Below are 16,660 nucleotides of genomic sequence, written 5' to 3' on the forward strand. Positions count from 1 at the left end.
GCCAGGTAGGTAAGAGTCAAAAGTCCCCAGAACCTGAGGCTGAGAACTCCAAAGCTTCACAGATCAATCCATAAATATATGTTAAACAAGAAATTTAGCAATAGAGACAAATCCTCCTTTTTATTGACCTTTCTGTGTGTTAGTCCTAACATTTATTGACCTTTCTATGTGTTAGTCCTAACATTGACAAGCTTTTCCCTCTCCAGCTAACTGCTTGGTCTTGATCCATGCCCTAACCTAGTCCACCCTGCACAGCAGAGGCAGGCTTCTGCCCTCTGGGAAAGTGGAGAGCCCCAACATGCATTTTCATGAGGGAAGAGCAGAGATGAAGTTTGTTCATACTGGTGTCCTCATTTTGGCAGCTGCTAATTACAGATCGCTTGACCTGGTGACTTTAACTTCCTTTTACTGGAATATGTTATGTGTAATTGCTATCAAGACAGCACTAAAAAGGTTGCTGGGGTAAATGGAAAAAAAGGGTCTGAATGTCTTAACTTTTTATTTTTTCCTGTAAAATGTCTGGCAAAATTTGGGAGCGCTGTGACACAAAGATCAGAGGTTGTTTTGAAGCCTCTGCTCTGACTAAAGATGAAAAGCAAACAGGACAGAAACTCTTCTGAACTTCAGCCTTGTGCTGTTACAGAGACCAAGAAAAAAAAAATCCAGCAGCTCCAGCAGTCCCAGCAGCACTGCCAGGTGGTGCACAGTGGAAGGGCTCTTATAGCACTACCCTTCATTTTTGGTCAAACCATCTTTCTGCAGGTGGAGTAGGAGAGAAAACTGTGATCCCTGAGTTGCGTGCAGAGGTTAATACTGGCAGTGATGTTATCCTTGCAGTACACTTCAAGCCTTTTGAAGCCGGCAGCCTTCTAGATCTAGTCTCTGAGCTGAATAAGGGATTTAGGGAGTACACAAAGGGGAAAATGCTCCCTGACCCCTGTGCAATGGTCAAGAGCTAATCAGACTCTCCTAGAAGTCTTATTTCACCCTGACATATGCTACACACATGCATTCATACATACATACATATATATATGCAGCACCTAATGCTCTCAGCTTGTACTGGAAAGAAATAATTTCTGTAAGATGCCACTGAGAATTTTGGGGCAAAGAGTTTGACTTTTCCTTTCTCTAATCCAAAGTACGCAGAAAGAGAGGCTAGGTACAGAGAATTTAGCCTTAACCTTATTTTCCCCAAAGTCACTGCAGTAAGGGAAAGAGTATACTTTAAACTTCCTTATCTCTCCATTCTGCAAGTTATAATTGTTGTGGATCCTTTTAATCACATAAATTCCTTTGTCTATACAGAGATTGAAAATTGTTAACTGATAATTATTATGTCTCTTTACCTTTTTAGTAAAAAGTTAACTACCATGGGTAAGTGTCAAGTAACATCTGAATACATTTTCACATCCTCTGGCTTCTGCAAAACAGAGCCAGACAAAGAGTCAAAACCCACAACATTCTTCAGGGTTTGAAAGGTTTAGGGAATTAAGCTTAAACTGAAAATGGCTCTCTACACCAAAGTTAAGGACACATCTCTGGATTACATCCTTCAAAATTCTTTGGCCAGACTGAAGAATCGACACTTATATTTGGGTGATTATTTTTTTTTAAGATAGAAGATGACTCACACTGTACAGTAAGTCATGTCATGCAACTCTCTTGAGAAAAGACTCAATTTTTCCAAATTATATTTGGTATTTTTGTGACACCAACCACAATAAGATTTTGTTGGAACCATTGACTTATTCCTCTTGCATGGGAGCAAAGGTTATTGTAACAAAGGCCCTAAGGCCCAGATCTTCAAATGTATTTTATTGTTTAACTACCCAAAGCCATTAGCTTCTTAATTAAAAGGTAAAAGGGCATACTAATGTGAGGTAAACCTGTGGAAACTGTCTTTTTTCTACATTTTAATTTTTTTACTTGGGCAAATTAGCTGATATGCATGATATGACCAGTCATACATCATAGAGTGTCTAGGGCTATGCTGGTTAAATCAAGAAGCAAACCAAAGCCTACAATTACAGCATATTCTCTGTAATTAAGGTCATGTTGCAGATCCCCTTCTATTTTCCAGTACTCAAAGGCACACAGCCTTTCTGAAATGAAAGCTTTCTGTTTGAAATCAATGTCCTTGATTTCAGCCACAACATGGACTTTTTTTTTTCCCTGAAAGTTTCTGTGAAATTGTTCCTTCTCTTTAAAAATTCATAGAGCATAAAACTAGCAAGAGGCATAGGTTTCACTTCAGCGTACCAATCTCAAGTGCTGGGAAACTTCAGTTTTCGAAGTCACAGTCAAAATCCAAATATATTCAACCAGAGTGGCTCTGCTCTGATGTAATATGGAACCCCTTCGAAGGCACAGCCATATTTTGATTTTGTTCTTTTTGGGTTTGATATGATCTGAATCAAATTTTAACTGAAAAATATAGCAACCTAAGTATCTTCTGCACTCTGTGTTACTGTCTTTTCTGGATCGATTCTGCAGATAACCATACTTCTAATAAAACCATTTCGCTTAGTAGGCACCTTCAACTAAAGCAAGACTGTGCAGGTGTGTGCCATTGCCAATTACAATTAGCAAATTTGTTCCGTATATGCAACACATGGTTCTTCAGTTATGGATCGGTCAGTCTTCAGAGAAGAGCCATCGTTAGTCCCCTTACACAGGTGAAAGTCCTCGCAAGCCTGTGAGCCTTTCTGTTTTGAGATCCAGCTCAGATGCTCTCTGCTGAGTCTTTCAGGTAAGTGGGAGTAAAATTGCAGTCATATGCTAGCAGACAAGATTGAACACATAGCGCGGTGCAGACATAATGAACAAGAAGGTGGTATTTTAATAGTCAATTTTCAGAATGTAATGGCACTTGAAAACAGATTACCTTAGAACATTTTCTCTATTTAGAAGTGTCACTACTTACCTGTGCACTTAAGTAAAAGCTGATCTTTGGGGCACCTTTAAATTACAGGGTTGCCATAGGTTAGAAAAGCTGCCAGTGAAAGGATACCTCAAAACTAAAACCTGGTGCCATCAGACAGCATAAATGACAGACTATAAATAAAACAAATATTACAGTTATTTTTATTCTAAGATCCTTCTGAAAAGTTCAAGTTGCTGCTGCATTTCCAGAACTCAAGATACGTCAAACTAAGCTGGCTCACAGATGAAAATATCAGAGCTCAGGCTGCATCCAAGATTAGGGGGTATCTGTGGGCCTGTACGTTCAAGAGTTTCTAAGTGCAGCAGGTCCACACTGAGAAGTAGGAAAGGCACATAGCATTTCATCCCACAGTTTATGTTTAGATTTCTTTGGCTGGCAATGGAAGTTTTCTCCACTGCACACTATGCAAACCTGGGAGGCAAGGAACAAGATTTGTTCAGAGGGAGAGAGAACAGGTGCATCTCTGTGGTCACAGGCTTTCACTGGGGAGAGGGGAGTCTTGTGCTCATTCAGGAACCTGTCTGAGGGCAGCTTCTGCATCTTATGCTGTGACTGCGTGCTACAAAATATGCAGGTTGTCCTCAGAGCAGAGAGTCATTGCGTGAAGGGCAGTGCTATTGCCATCAGCATCATTGCTCTAGAAGAAGAGACCATGCCCGATGCTGTATTTGAAAAGAGTGGCACCTGGCTATGAACGCAAATCTAATACAGGGCCCCAAGAAGGGAGGTTTTTCCACCCACTTCTACTTCTTCCACTAGCTAATCCAGGCAGCTCATTCCTCAAAATGCCGGCTCACATCAATCCTGCCCACAGGTACTGAACTGGGGCCACAGGGATGTCCTGCAGTGGGTACCCATGCAGTGGGTCCTGAGTACCATGGGACCTCTGGGCTTCCCCAGACACAGCTTGGTGTGGTCTCCAGTGTGCCTCTCTTGGAAGCTGTGAACTCCACAAAGCAGGTCAGAAAACAAAAACGTCGCATATTCCCCTGCTGAATCTAGTGCAAAGAGCCTTCTCTGCTAACATGTTTCTCTGTGCTCAGCAGAGTGCACAGCCTGAATTATGACCATGAGATTTTCTACTTGAATTTCACACGTTTAATTTGCTGATGAAGAAGAGAGACCAATATGACTCCTATCAGTGTCAATGGGAACTGAAAAGATTTTCTCTCAGCGGTCTGTATCACTTACCATTGACTGTGAGCCCTTTGTTCAGAAATACTCCTTTAATAGTTTGTGTTAGCATTGTGCCTTGCACCCATTAACTGAAAGACCAGTGCCACTCCTGTCAGAATACAAATAACACAATGTACGCACAATTACTTTTCACTGGAAAATGTTGTCACATAGTACATAGCTTGTTCAGGGGTAAACTTCATCGTATTTACTTTAGGTCCTTATACCATATTTACAGTCCTGAAGCTACTCATGTCATCAACTCTCACCATGCTTATTGCCTGCTTGGTCCACTCACAACAAAAGCTGGAACAATTGCCAATTTTTGAAAAATGCCAAATGCCCATGGAGGTCCTGGGAATAATAGTACAATGAAAAAGGACCAAAGATGATGTCTTCCCCATCATATATTATCACTAGTTACCTGAAGAAGCCTAAAAAAAAAAAAAGAAAAAAGAAGAGGGGAACCCTTGTTTAGGATTCAAATTCATAAAGAGTCCCTGCAGTGTTGAGGTCCCCAATGGTGAATGGCAGGTTTCATACTTAAGCTATATCTATAATTCATACAGCCATACAATCAATGCATTTGGTGATTCTTCTTCAACCAGCTCATGCTGTGAACTCTTTTTTTAAAGAAACTATTCACATCTGCAAACATGGCACTGGCTCAGGTTAAAGAAGATCAAAGACTATTTGGATAATGTCATAAACTGTAAATATGCCAATGTGTTTAATAGGGCAAAAGAAAGTCCTTCTGCTGCTGGATCAACCTGCCTGGGCTCACATAAAGCTGCCATCTCCCTACTTCCCTGGAAGACCTCAGATATCCTCACTCCAAATCAAGACTGTGAAAGTTCCGGTGGCTGGCTTAGGCTAGTAATCACATCAGTGTCTGAGAAGTGGCTATTACCTTGTCAGGAGCCAGCAGGTTTCTCCAAACAAGGGATAAATCACAATTTAGCATTTTATTCCTGCCCAGAAGTCAGGGCAGCAAGTTTCTGAGCTGATACAATAACATGTTTATCAGTCCAAGTAAATGTATATTAACAGATTTACAAAGATAGGTAGGTTGGGTCTTTCCAACCCAGAAGCCCAAGCGAAATAAAAGGCAGTGCTCTTCCTTCTTCTTCAAAGACAAGTCATCTCCTGCAACTGAGGTCTCCAGTGCCTGTTTTCAACTCGTGCCCTCAGCTTCCTCTGCTTTCCTAGCACCCTGAAGGAAGCAGGAGGCAAACCATGCACCTTCTACCCTCCTGTTATCAACCCTTGCCCCAGCCTGTCCCCCTACATATTTTTCCTCCTTCTGCCTCATACCCCACATCCACAGCCCTGTGCAGGCCCTGGTAAAGTCTCTCTGCATCTTATAAGCCTCTTTCAATATGTTGAAAAGCTGCAATAAGATCTCCCCTGAGCCTTCTCTTGGCTGAAAAGCCCCAACTTTTTTGGACTTTCTTTACAGGAAAGGTGTTCCATACCTCTGATCATATTCATGGACCTCCTCTAACAGGTTCATGTCTCTCTTGTACTGGGGACCTTAAAGCTCAATGCAGTACTCCAGGTGGGGTCTCATCAGAGTGGAGTAGAGGGGCAGAATTACCTCCCTGAGCCTACTGACCACATTCTTTTGATGCAGCCCAGAATATGGCTGGCTTTCTGGGCTGCAAGCACATGTTGCCAGCTCACGTCCAATTTTTTATCTGCCAGTATCCCCAAGTCCTTCTCCACAGGGCTGCTCTCAATCTCTTCAAGTGTATTGATACTGGGGACTGCCCTGACACAGGTGCAGGACCTTGCACTTGGATTTGTTGAACCTGATGAGGTTCATATAAGCCCACTCCTCAAGCCTGTCAAGGTCCCTCTGGATGGCACCCCTTCCCTCTACTGAATCAACGGCACCACTCAGCTTGATGTCATCTGCAAACTTGCTGAATGCACATTCAATCCCCCTGTCTGTGTCGTTAATGAAGATTTTAAATAGTATTGGTCCCAGTACAGACCCCTGAGGGTCATTACTCCTTGCTGGTTTCCACCCGCACGTTGAGCTGTTGACTGTTACTCTTCAGACATGGCCATCCATCCCTTATCTAACAGTCCATCCATCAAACCCATGTTTCTCTGATTTAGCAGCAAGAATATTGACCATATCAAAGGCCTTACCTAAGTCCAGGTAGATGACATCCATAGCTCTTCCCTTGTCCACTGATGCAGCCACTCCACAGCAGGACACTAGATCAGCCAGGCATGATTTGCCCTTGGTGAAGCCATGTTGACTGTCTCTAATCACCTCCATGCCTTTATATTTCAACATGTCTTCCAGGAGGACCTGTTCCATAACCTTACCAGGTACAAAGGTGAGAGTGACCGGTCAGTAGTTCCCAGGATCCTCCTTTTTACCCTTTTGAAAAATGGGTGTGATGTTTCTCTTCCTCCAGTTACCAGGGACTTTGCCTGACTGCCATGCCTTTTCAAGTATGATGGAAAGTGTCTTGGCAACTACATCAGCCAGTTCCCTCAGGACCCTGGGGTGCATCTTGTCAGGTCCCATGGACTTGTGTATGTTCAGGTTCTTCAGGTGGTCTTCAACCTGGTCTTTACTTTCAGTGGGAGGGACTTCATTCCCGCAGTCCCTGCCTTGAGGTTCAGGGGCTTGACAGATGTGGAAAGAGAGATTAGCATTGAAAACTGAGGCAAAAAAATGTGTTGAGTACCTCAGCCTTCTTCATGTCAGTTGTCACCAGCTTTCCCATTTTATTTACCAGGAGGGTAAACTTTATTTTCCTTTCCTGGCCAACAAACCTATAAAAGCACTTATTATTCTTTGCATCCCTTGCCAAATTCAGCTCCAGCTGTGCCTTAGCTTTCCTGATCCCATCCCTAACATCAGGGCAGCATCCCTACATTCTTCCCAGGATCCACATCCCCAGTTCCACTGCCTGTGCAGTCTTTTCATCTCGCCTGCTGGGGAGGAGTGCTGGGAAGAGCACAGGGCCAGGCAGGGGCCGGGCCGGGCGGGCGTTCATGCAGGAGCAGACTGAAAGCTGTGGTGAAGGTGACTGCAGCTGGGGTGCTCCCTGTGCCCCCCCATCACTGCACGTCTGCTGACGGGTGGCACAGCAAAGGGACACTGCCGTGCCTGTGCCTCTGCAGCTCAGAGGGGAAAGGTCGTTTCCAGAAAGGTCTCGCAAAATTTATTTCGCTGCCTTTATTAAGACTGGCCCCGAACATAGGTTTTGATGAAGAGAAGAGGCTGCTGCAAGGTAGTCTTTGGAAGTGGAGAGGTTTGGCAAGCTTCTTGGGCTCTCCAAAATAATGTGTTAACTTTTATATTGATTTGAGAAAAAAATGAGGGAGTTAAATGCATTCCCAGAGCAAATTGAACCTATATTTCTTCACAGATACATGAGTCAGAGCATCTGAAATGCGTATTGCCAAATACAGTAATTGCGCTCCATCAGAAGATGGATGCTGGAGACAGCAGCACCCTTTCCAAAGTGTTATTTTAAGTATTCCTCCAGAGAAATTATCAGAAGGGCTGTTTTGCCTACACCCGCGAAAGCAGCTCGGTGAGGAAATGCTGTGTATTTTGTCAGAAATGGCCGTGAGGCTCTAGCCTTGCTCTAGCCTTGCCGCCCGCCAGTGCCGAGGAGCGGGGCCGGGTGCCGAAGGCGGCGGTGGAACTTCGTTTCCCCGACCCGCCCGCACCAGCCCGCAGCCCCAGGCGGGCCCGGCCCGCACTGCGGAAGGGCAAGGGCAGCTCCCCGCCCGAGCCGGTGGCCGGACCTGTCCCCAGCTCCCCCGCCGCCCGCCCCGGTGACGGCCCCTTCCCTCAGCCGGGCGCCCCGGGGCCGCCCCAACGGGAGCGCGGCTTGTGCCGGGTGTTTGGGGACAGCAGCGGTCCCGGTGCCTGTGACCGCTCTTTCCCGAGGACGAGCGTGCGGCGCGGCTCCAGCCTCAGAACCTCCGCGCTGCCCTCTCGGCCGAGGCGGCGGGGGCCGCCGGTTGTGCGGGACGGCGCCCCGGGGCCCGGGCACCGGCTGCCGGCGGGAGCCACCGTCGCCGCCAGGGGGCGCCGCGCCCTCTCGGATGGGGGCGCGGGGGGTCGGCGCGGGCGCGGCGCTCATTGGCTGGCTGGGGCCGGGCCGGGCGCGGGGCGCCGCTTCTTAACGGGCGGCGCGGGGCGGCGGGAGCGCTGTGCCGGGGGGTGCCGCGAGCTGCGCTGCCGCGAGCCATGAGCGAGGTGAGCGGGGCGGGGGGGAGCGCCGCAGCCCCCCGAAAGTGCCCCGGGAGGCCGGAGCGTGGGGAGCGCTTGGCGGGGGTGTCACCGTCCCTTGGGGGAGGGCAGGGTGCTTCTCGGGCCGGGAGCCGGTGGGGCCGGCTGTCTGCCCGGCGGAGCTGGCGCTCCTGGGGGGCGTCTGCTGGGTGCGGAGTCTGAAATACGTGCAGCTGCTCTAGACCCTGCCTTCTGGCAGAGAGAGCCTCCCAGGGCCGTGTGCGCCTTCAGAGCCTGAACTGGGGCAGTGCTTTGCCCTTGGAAGGACTATGCGCCAGTGGAGCATCATTTGTTGAAAAAAACCCAACTAATAACTTAAAGATGTATTTAATGCTTTTCTATGCGGAAGGGAGGGTTTGGTAAGTTGTTTGAAAGTTACTTGCTGGAGCTTATGGAAAAAAAATGCCCTGTTTGTCATTGGATGCTGATGTAAACTTTATAAATAGTGTCCTGGGAAAGATTATAATTAAGGAGAAATGTAAATAGTGCCAAGCATGTAAGGGTCACTTGCGTCCTTGTAGCTATAAGCCAAACATTTTCACTTGTGTCTTTTTTGCAGTGGAAAAGTTCTCAGGGGCAAAGCAGTATTCTTGTTAGAAGTGTCGTCAGGCATGTTGACAGTGTAATCAGCCAAATGCCTGGCAGATCCCATGTTCTCCAGTGCAACTCTTTCTCTGGGAATCAGTAGAGATACCTGTACTATGCCTTACCCAGCATCTCTTTTTGGAGGCTGCTTCACTAGCGAACGGGTGTTTCTTTCTTAGAGGCAAGAGTAAAATTAAGAGTGACCACAACTAAGTCTGGGCTAGTTGTGCAGGTGTGACACTCGGCTGTGGTTTTAGGTGGGTTGTAAATCTGAGACAAAAAGCAGTGTAGTAGCATGGTCTCAGGTGCAGGGGTTTATGAGGAGAAGCTTACATCTTTGCTCGGAAATGGGGAAAGCAGAGGAAATCCTCTTGTGCTTTGCTGCTGCTTGAAGGGATCGTCCAAGTGTAATGCAGCAGGCTCTGTCACCTCTCCTAGGCTGCTGCCTGTGTTTGTATCGACCGAGTAGAGTTCATACAGTGTGGGGGTTTTTTGCAGTCACTGTCCCTTTGCCCCCAAGGCTAGCTGAAGTGTTCTTGATGCAACACTGCTATTCCACTCGTTAAAGATAGCAATTTTTTTTGGGAAAAAAAAATCTTCTAGTGAGGAGTAATGATTGGGTGATACTGTACAAGGCGCTTTCTTGTTATAGCCCTGTGCTAGGTTGTATTTGTTCAGTAATTACCCCTTCACAGTTTGAACTGCTTGCCTTCGGGATTTTAAAAGTCCGGATGAATGTCAAGATCATCTCTAATGCCAGCACAGGAGTTCTCTATTCATATACATTTCCTTGTGTCTCATAGAACAGTATTCCTAGCAAATCCTCAGAGCTGAAAGATGTCTCTTTCTCGGGTGCCAGCAGCCTTGTACATATGAGACTTAGTGCCGTGCTCAGTGTCTTCCGTCATACTGTCATTCAACTGACAATATTGGGGAGCATCACTAACAGCTCCAATGAAGAAAAGCTTCCTTGCTGTTAGTTGCCTGTCAGCCATTAATCAAAAGTTGATACCTTTTCCAAAAGGCAGATGAAAGCCAATGGACTACCTAAAACCACATCACTGCAAAAGACTGTTGTTAAAAAAAGGCGAAAAACCCCACCACCAGCCAGAAAGCAAGCTCCTTAGACATGTTTGCTATATTTGGATGGGGGTTTGATGGATTTCACTTGTAATGCTGTAACTGAAAAATATTTTTATTTTCTTTGTTTTAATCTGCTAGAAAATCTGAGGACAGGGTGATTAAAAAGAGGCTCAGCTAGAGCCATCAAAAGATTATCCCAAACAGAATGGTGTTGGGAGGGTGGTAAGGTTTTTCGCTTTATGTTAACAATTGTCAGGACATGTGTGGAGCTTGAAATACGCTTGCAGAAATCTCTGAAGAGCGTTTTCATATCCATCAAGTTATTTGCTGATACTTTCATGGATTCTTATTTTGCTGCTTCAGGCAAAATTAACTTCTTTGCTGTTCATGGGCAGTGATTATGAGTTGCCTGGTGGAGAAAGCTGAACAGGAAGCAGCCATTCATCTGACTATACTACTTTTCTGTGTTCTAGCTTATTTGTTTCAGGAAGGATAAAGAACTTTTCTACAGAAAACCCCTGCACTTATTTCTCTGCAATACTTGGCTGAAAATATGTTTAAGATGCGCAGTCTGCTGGGCAGGAGTCAGGTCCTGTGACTAGTTACAGGGAATTTGAGGTTTAAGAGTTTACCTAGTAGCATTACTAAACATGGTTAGTGCTTCCTGCTGCTTGGTTTTAGTGGCAGATAAATCACTTAGCTGTATGGGGAACTTCTCAGGCATGTTGCTCTATATGAAAATGCATTTTTAGGTGTTGAAGCAGCTTTTGAAAATCTGTCCTCAAATAACTGAGTAGCCTTTTCTTTAGGTCTGTAGATGTTGTCTGTTATTTTTAATAAGCCTAGAGAGAAGAGCCATCCTGGAAAATATCAGCTGCTGTCAGTGAGCACCCATGAGATGCAGCCCTTCTTCCATTAAAGATCTCTGGTCACACAGGACGAACTGGGGGAGGTAATCTTGGGTAATGGGCTTATAGACCAATGCCAAATTGCTCTTCAGCCAGTAGTTTTACCAGTGAGCCTCTAGACTCACGACTGGCATGAACTTGATTAACCACGGGGAATCCTGTGATCTTACCAGTCACTTAGCTATCTGACACGCTGCAGATTATGTTGGGTCAGGGTGATATTATTCCCCTGGCCAGAAGGTTCACAAGAAACATTTAATCACACAAACGTTTCTGACAGTCACTGCCACTTTTCCTCCTATGTTGAATGATTTAGGTTGTCATCAGGAAGCGGGTCTGGACTTGTAAACTTAAACAATATGGTGTTACAGCCCTGGATGCTGGTTCTAGTGGTTCAGGGGCGAAGCACAGGTGTAAGGAGTTGGAGCTTAAAATAGCATTAGTGGAGATTGCCTTTTTGGAGGCATTTATTTCCTCTTGATATTTAAGGTCAGAGTGGTATTGCTGGTGTAAGGGAGGAATTCAACTTTATTATGTGTTACTTAAGTGTCTGACTTTGGGAGAGCCATTCAGGAAACATACCTAATCAGCCCAGGCCTGAAGAACTTTCATTGGAAAAGCCCTCACTGAGAGTCAAGTGCTGTGCTGACTGCCAGGGTGCTCATGTGCACTACCCAAGGCAGTGTCTGAGCCAGCAGCTTTACGGATTTGAGGAGCAGCCTAGCTACCGGACCGGAGGAGGAATTTCTAGCTTTCCTTTTAAAGCAGGTAACAAGCAACCTGGCACATGAAACTCATACAACAGGAGGGAGCTGTTAGAGGCTTGATTCCAGAGTGCTTAGGTCTCTTAGTTGGGGAGGCTAAGAGCTGGAGACTTGATCTCTGCATAAAAATAGGGGTTTGTGTTAGGTTTTGAATACAAAGAACACCAGGTCCTGTTTCTTTGAGCTATGGCAAGCTCTTTCTCTTTGCTTATGATGCCTCTAGGCCCTTGAATCCTGCAGCAACTGCTGTGGGGTGTCCACCTTCAAAAGGATCATGAGGGGTGCTTGTGTGCCCCGTAACAGGGGTGTGCAGGGCATTCACGGGGGTTGAACTGTCACGTGGGGTATGCTCATCCAGATAGCTCTCCTCTGCAACCTGGAGTACTGAGCCTTTGTTCTGGAGCTCAGGTCATCTTCAGTGGGAGGTAGGAGGCTGCCAACTCTGCAAAGATGGAGGCTTCACTGGAAAGCTGACATAGTCTAATACTGGGGTCAAAGGTATTTTTATGAAAATTGAGCTTGATCAGTCCTCAAGTTGTAAGACTCTAATCACCAAGGCAGTTCCTGCTGTGGCTGTTTTAAAAACTAGTAGTACCCCATGATTTGGTGGTTTGGGCATGTCCTGAATCTGGCCAAGCAACAGAGGGTGTCCTCTTATGTCCAGGTTAAGGGAGAACCTGGAACATGTCTCTATCCCTTTGGACAGGTGTATTTACCAGGAGGCTGTTGGAGAGGGAAGGGGTTATGTCCAAGTGTGAAACACTAGGCATACCTGGAGGCTTGTTGGAAACTGTAGCTGCTTCAGGTAGTTAAATGGGAAAACTGGAGTTCTTTCATGGGTTGGTCTCCTGAATTCAGTTGAAACCATTCCACTGAAATTGTATTTAGGGTCTTAGAACCAGATGTATTTAAACACTGAAGTAAGGATTATACACCAATAATCCTGATGGGACTAAATCAAAGAACTGGTATTTGTAGGGGGAAAACATACCATGTTTGTTTAGAGGAGCTCCTGTTTTCTTGCATGCTGCTTGAAGTCCAGGGGGGTGTCTGGGCCAGCCAGTTGTCTTAGGGGGGCCCTTCTGGATGTGTTTTTTGGGTACTGCTGTGACCCTCAACTGTTAATTATTGGCCTCATTGAGGTTATAACCACAGTAGGTACAAAACTGTATGGATCTAAAAAGTGCAGCAAGAACATGGCAGAGTGGAGGAGGAAATTCTGCAGCTGTTGCAGGATGGGGGTGGAACAGATAAGGTACGTGAACATCAGTTTTTTTAATTTTAACTCACATCTATTTATTAGCTGAGTGGTAAATTGCAGCTCAAAAGAGGAGGAAGGAGGGAGAACAATATGTTTTAGATCTGTCATTTTGCCTACTCCTTCCATCAGTGTGGTTTCAGTGGGATCAAGCATCTTCTAAAATAGCACTTACAAGTGGTGTTGGAAATTGATATTAATTTGGTGAAACTGGCAGACATGCTTTTTAGAAAGAAGCACGCTGTTATTTTTTGCAATATATAGAAGGCCAAAAGATTCAAACAACGCACCACTTTATTAAAGAACAGTTAGCTTTAACAATTTGCTTCAGATAACATGGTTCCCTGTAAAAGAGTAACTTGAAGAAAAAACCTCCTGCATTCATAAACCAGGAAGACTCCAACCTTCATACTGCAGTACTTGATAATAGAATATCATTGCAGGCTGCAAAGGCTAATGTTGGTTTCTAGTCCAATATCACTAAATTTATAAAGCATTGGCAAGTTTGTAGGAGTCGCTATCCAACAGTTTCCACATCGACTAGATCATGTGCAGTGATGAAGTGTAGCATACAGTAGCAGTTAACTTCAACAGGAACAGTGGTGGCCTTTTCATCAAGGGTTTCTGGGTGTTTGTTTATTAATTTGAATAAAATTTTGGATTTTTAGGCCACTATTTGCTATTGTCTGTCTTGCTTTTTTGTAGGGTTGACTTGGAAAATGTCTCTGTGTTTACACGTTTTGCCTCTTCTCTGTAACTTTGCTACAGAAGAACTTGTAGTAGAATGGCTAGGCCTAGGCACTGGTGTGTAAATCATGAGACACGCGCTTCTTGGCTGAAGAGGGTTGGGAGAAGGCTGCATGCATGTGAGGAAAGCTATGTCTGTCTTCAGCCTGTCAGTTGCAACAGAGCCTTCAATTCACTGAGCTGTGTAATGCTTTCTTCTCTGCAAGGCGTAGGATATTCTAATGAAGATGAATAACATATATTTTCCCTCTTTCTAAGAAAAGGTGTTCTGTTTCTTCAGTTGTTTGGACATTGGTTTTCTAAATAAAGATATCGTAGGTAAGTGGAAACTAGGTCAAATCATAACTAACAAATCCTTTTCCCCCTTCTTCCTCTACTTTTAATTAAGAAAATTAGTCTTACAGAAATTTCTCTTACAGAAAGATGGAAAAGACAGACCATACAGGCTACCTTTCTCTTAAGAGGAAGATAAATAGCAACCCTGATGGAATAAACTTAGAGCAGTTGCAATTGTAAAACTTATTATTGACAGAATTTGAGGTCACAATTTATCCTCACTCTCCGTGTCTGCTCCCTCTGATACCAGACTAGTCTACTTACAGGTAAATTGGGCAAGTGTCACATAGGCCAGGTCTTTGGCTGGTGCTCTCATCTGATCAATTCATAGCAAGTAGGATATAGCCTTAATTATGTACCATCATGGAATTTGGAGGAAGAAGCAAAAGTTTAGCCAGAGAAGAAATAGCAATTGCCTGCCTACATGCCTTGAATATTAATTACGGCTGAACTGTTTTTCCTCTTTAAAAGTGTTTTACAGACACTGAATGTTCTTCCATTATTGCCTTAGTATATAGTGCGTGAAACATGACCTTAACCAGTGATGCAGCTGATACTGTGAGTACTGTGACAGTAGACAGAACGATGTTAGAGATCTCCTTTTGTTAAAGCTGAAAGTAAGAAACAAAAGAGAGAAAAACGCCAAACCTGCGAAAGGTAGTGTCCTTCTGTCTGACTCTGGAGACTTCAGAGACTCCTGGACTGAGATAGCAAGCTGGTGAGAAGGATGGCACCAGATAAGAGGGTTTCAGCTTCTAGTGTGTGGAGAGACAGAGCTCTAACTATGGCAAAACATATGCGATTGTATTTTTAGTTTCTTTAACACAGTCTTAGTGTCCAAATGCCTGACAGAAAGGTCTGAACTGTTCTGTCACCAGCCTTACTTGCTGTTCTTTGGCTGGCAAGTTTAATTCTAGCAGTACTGTGGAGCCAGTTGTACTGGTAATGCCAGAAGGACTAGAAAGCTGCAATAGCAGAACCAGAGAAACCTGAACCAAATGTTCAGGTTATAATGGCTTCAACTTGGAAGGGGTATGCACTACTGTTGAAGGTCATGTTGGATCACAGCACAAGTCTCCTAAAAGTGAAGAAGAGGGGATAACTGTAGGAATCTTGGCTGGCTGTACACACTGGTGTAGATGTATTTGTAGGGATTTTGTGTACCTCTTCTGGGAATGATGGAGCACAGGTCAAAAATGCCCAAGCTAGAACTGACTAGGGCTATCCCTGGAAACAGGACAACTCCATGTTATGCTAAAGCTTGCTAAGCTTGACAAGCGTTAGCAGGCTTTTCTGGAGTGAATCGGTGAGACAGCTGGAAAAGTCCTGTCAAGTCTGCATCTCCCCTAGGAACTGGTAGAATTGCACATGAGAAGCAGTTTTTCACAGAAAGTGCCTTAGTTTTTGGGTTTTGTTTTGTTGTTTTTGGTTTGTTTTTTTTTGGGGGGGGGGAGAGGAGGAGAACTTTCGAGAAAACTAGGGATTTGCACAGCTTCAAAATCACTGGGCAGAGAGCTGGAAAGCAGACTGTACCCGTTATGAATGCCTGGGGATGATTTCCATCTCTGTGTCTTCTGTGACCTACAAAATAAACCTTGCTACCCACCAGGTACCACTAGTCCAGGTGCCTGGCTGTCAATCTGTCTTGGTGATGCTTTGTTTGCTATGAATATAACACTAGAGGGATAGCCAGGTATTGAAATGGTTGGCAGCATTCTGACTACAGAAGATAGATTTCAAAGAAAAGGCTATCAAGAGCATAACTCCTAAATTGGTGCAAGTGCAAATAAGCAGATGAGGCAAAAATTAATAGATCTGAGGACATCTTTGATTTCTTGAGGATTTTGGTGATATTAAACCTTTTCCTAGTGACAGTCAGGATGTCAAGGAAGACCAGTGAGAATGTTTTTTTAGACATAACACTTTCCCGCAGGAAGTTTGACTTCAGTGAATCGCTGTTTCTGATCCAGACTTATTCAACCGATCCATCCCTGATGGGTGCTACTACCCACATACTACTGTACCTTTGCATCTATACTAAGAAGCTGTGTGTGTTTTAGCAAAGCCCTCAACAGGCGGTAGGGTGGGGTCGGCTTGATCAGGTGAGTGCCCTAGTCCACTAGGGAATGAGGGAGTTAGGCTTGGATGCCCAAGGTGGGCTTTTCTTTTAAAGGGACCAAACAAGGTGAATTCAGACTTCAGCAGACAGATGCAACATAATCTGGTGAAGAGGAGAAGCCTGCCCAAGATGAACCAGAGCATAATGCCTAGGCTGGTGAGAAAACACATTTGAACATGCTGAAGTCCCAGGTTGTGTGGGGCAGTAGGTAAGAGGTACAGAAGCAGAAAAATAGTTCTCATAAAAATCACAAGCATGTCTTTAATTTGAATTGTAGGGCTTTTCATTCTGTAGCTTGAATGTTTCAAATAATGGGATTCTTGCTGTCTCTCTCACTTTTTCTTACAGAAAATATGCTTTACTTTCAAATCCTCACGTTTAAATTGCATTTTAAAATACTGAATAGTCTGAATGTTGACTCTTAAGCACGTAATTTTAACACTAATTGGAATAGTCTGAAAAATTAC

At 44.7% G+C, this 16,660-nt stretch overlaps 2 protein-coding genes across 4 annotated transcripts in view; both read left to right on the top strand.

The window, feature by feature from the left end:
- The window catches only part of IGSF5 (immunoglobulin superfamily member 5), a 66,643-nt gene extending 57,519 nt beyond the window's left edge, over positions 1–9,124 (top strand). For all 3 annotated transcript variants that reach the window (XM_080376647.1, XM_080376646.1, XM_080376648.1), the window contains one exon: positions 1–9,124. This exon is cut by the window's left edge. The gene's annotated coding sequence lies outside the window, so the exon portion shown is untranslated.
- A 3,844-nt stretch (positions 9,125–12,968) lies between these two features.
- The window catches only part of PCP4 (Purkinje cell protein 4), a gene marked incomplete at its 5' end in the record, with an annotated part of 48,783 nt that continues 45,091 nt past the window's right edge, over positions 12,969–16,660 (top strand). Inside the window, one exon of the mRNA XM_080377672.1 lies at positions 12,969–12,988. Within this exon, the coding sequence (XP_080233798.1) occupies positions 12,969–12,988 (20 nt within the window). The remainder of the gene's footprint in view (positions 12,989–16,660) is intronic.

This window comes from Falco punctatus, assembly GCF_963210335.1.
Source record: "Falco punctatus genome assembly, chromosome: 2".
Lineage (NCBI taxonomy): Eukaryota > Metazoa > Chordata > Aves > Falconiformes > Falconidae > Falco > Falco punctatus.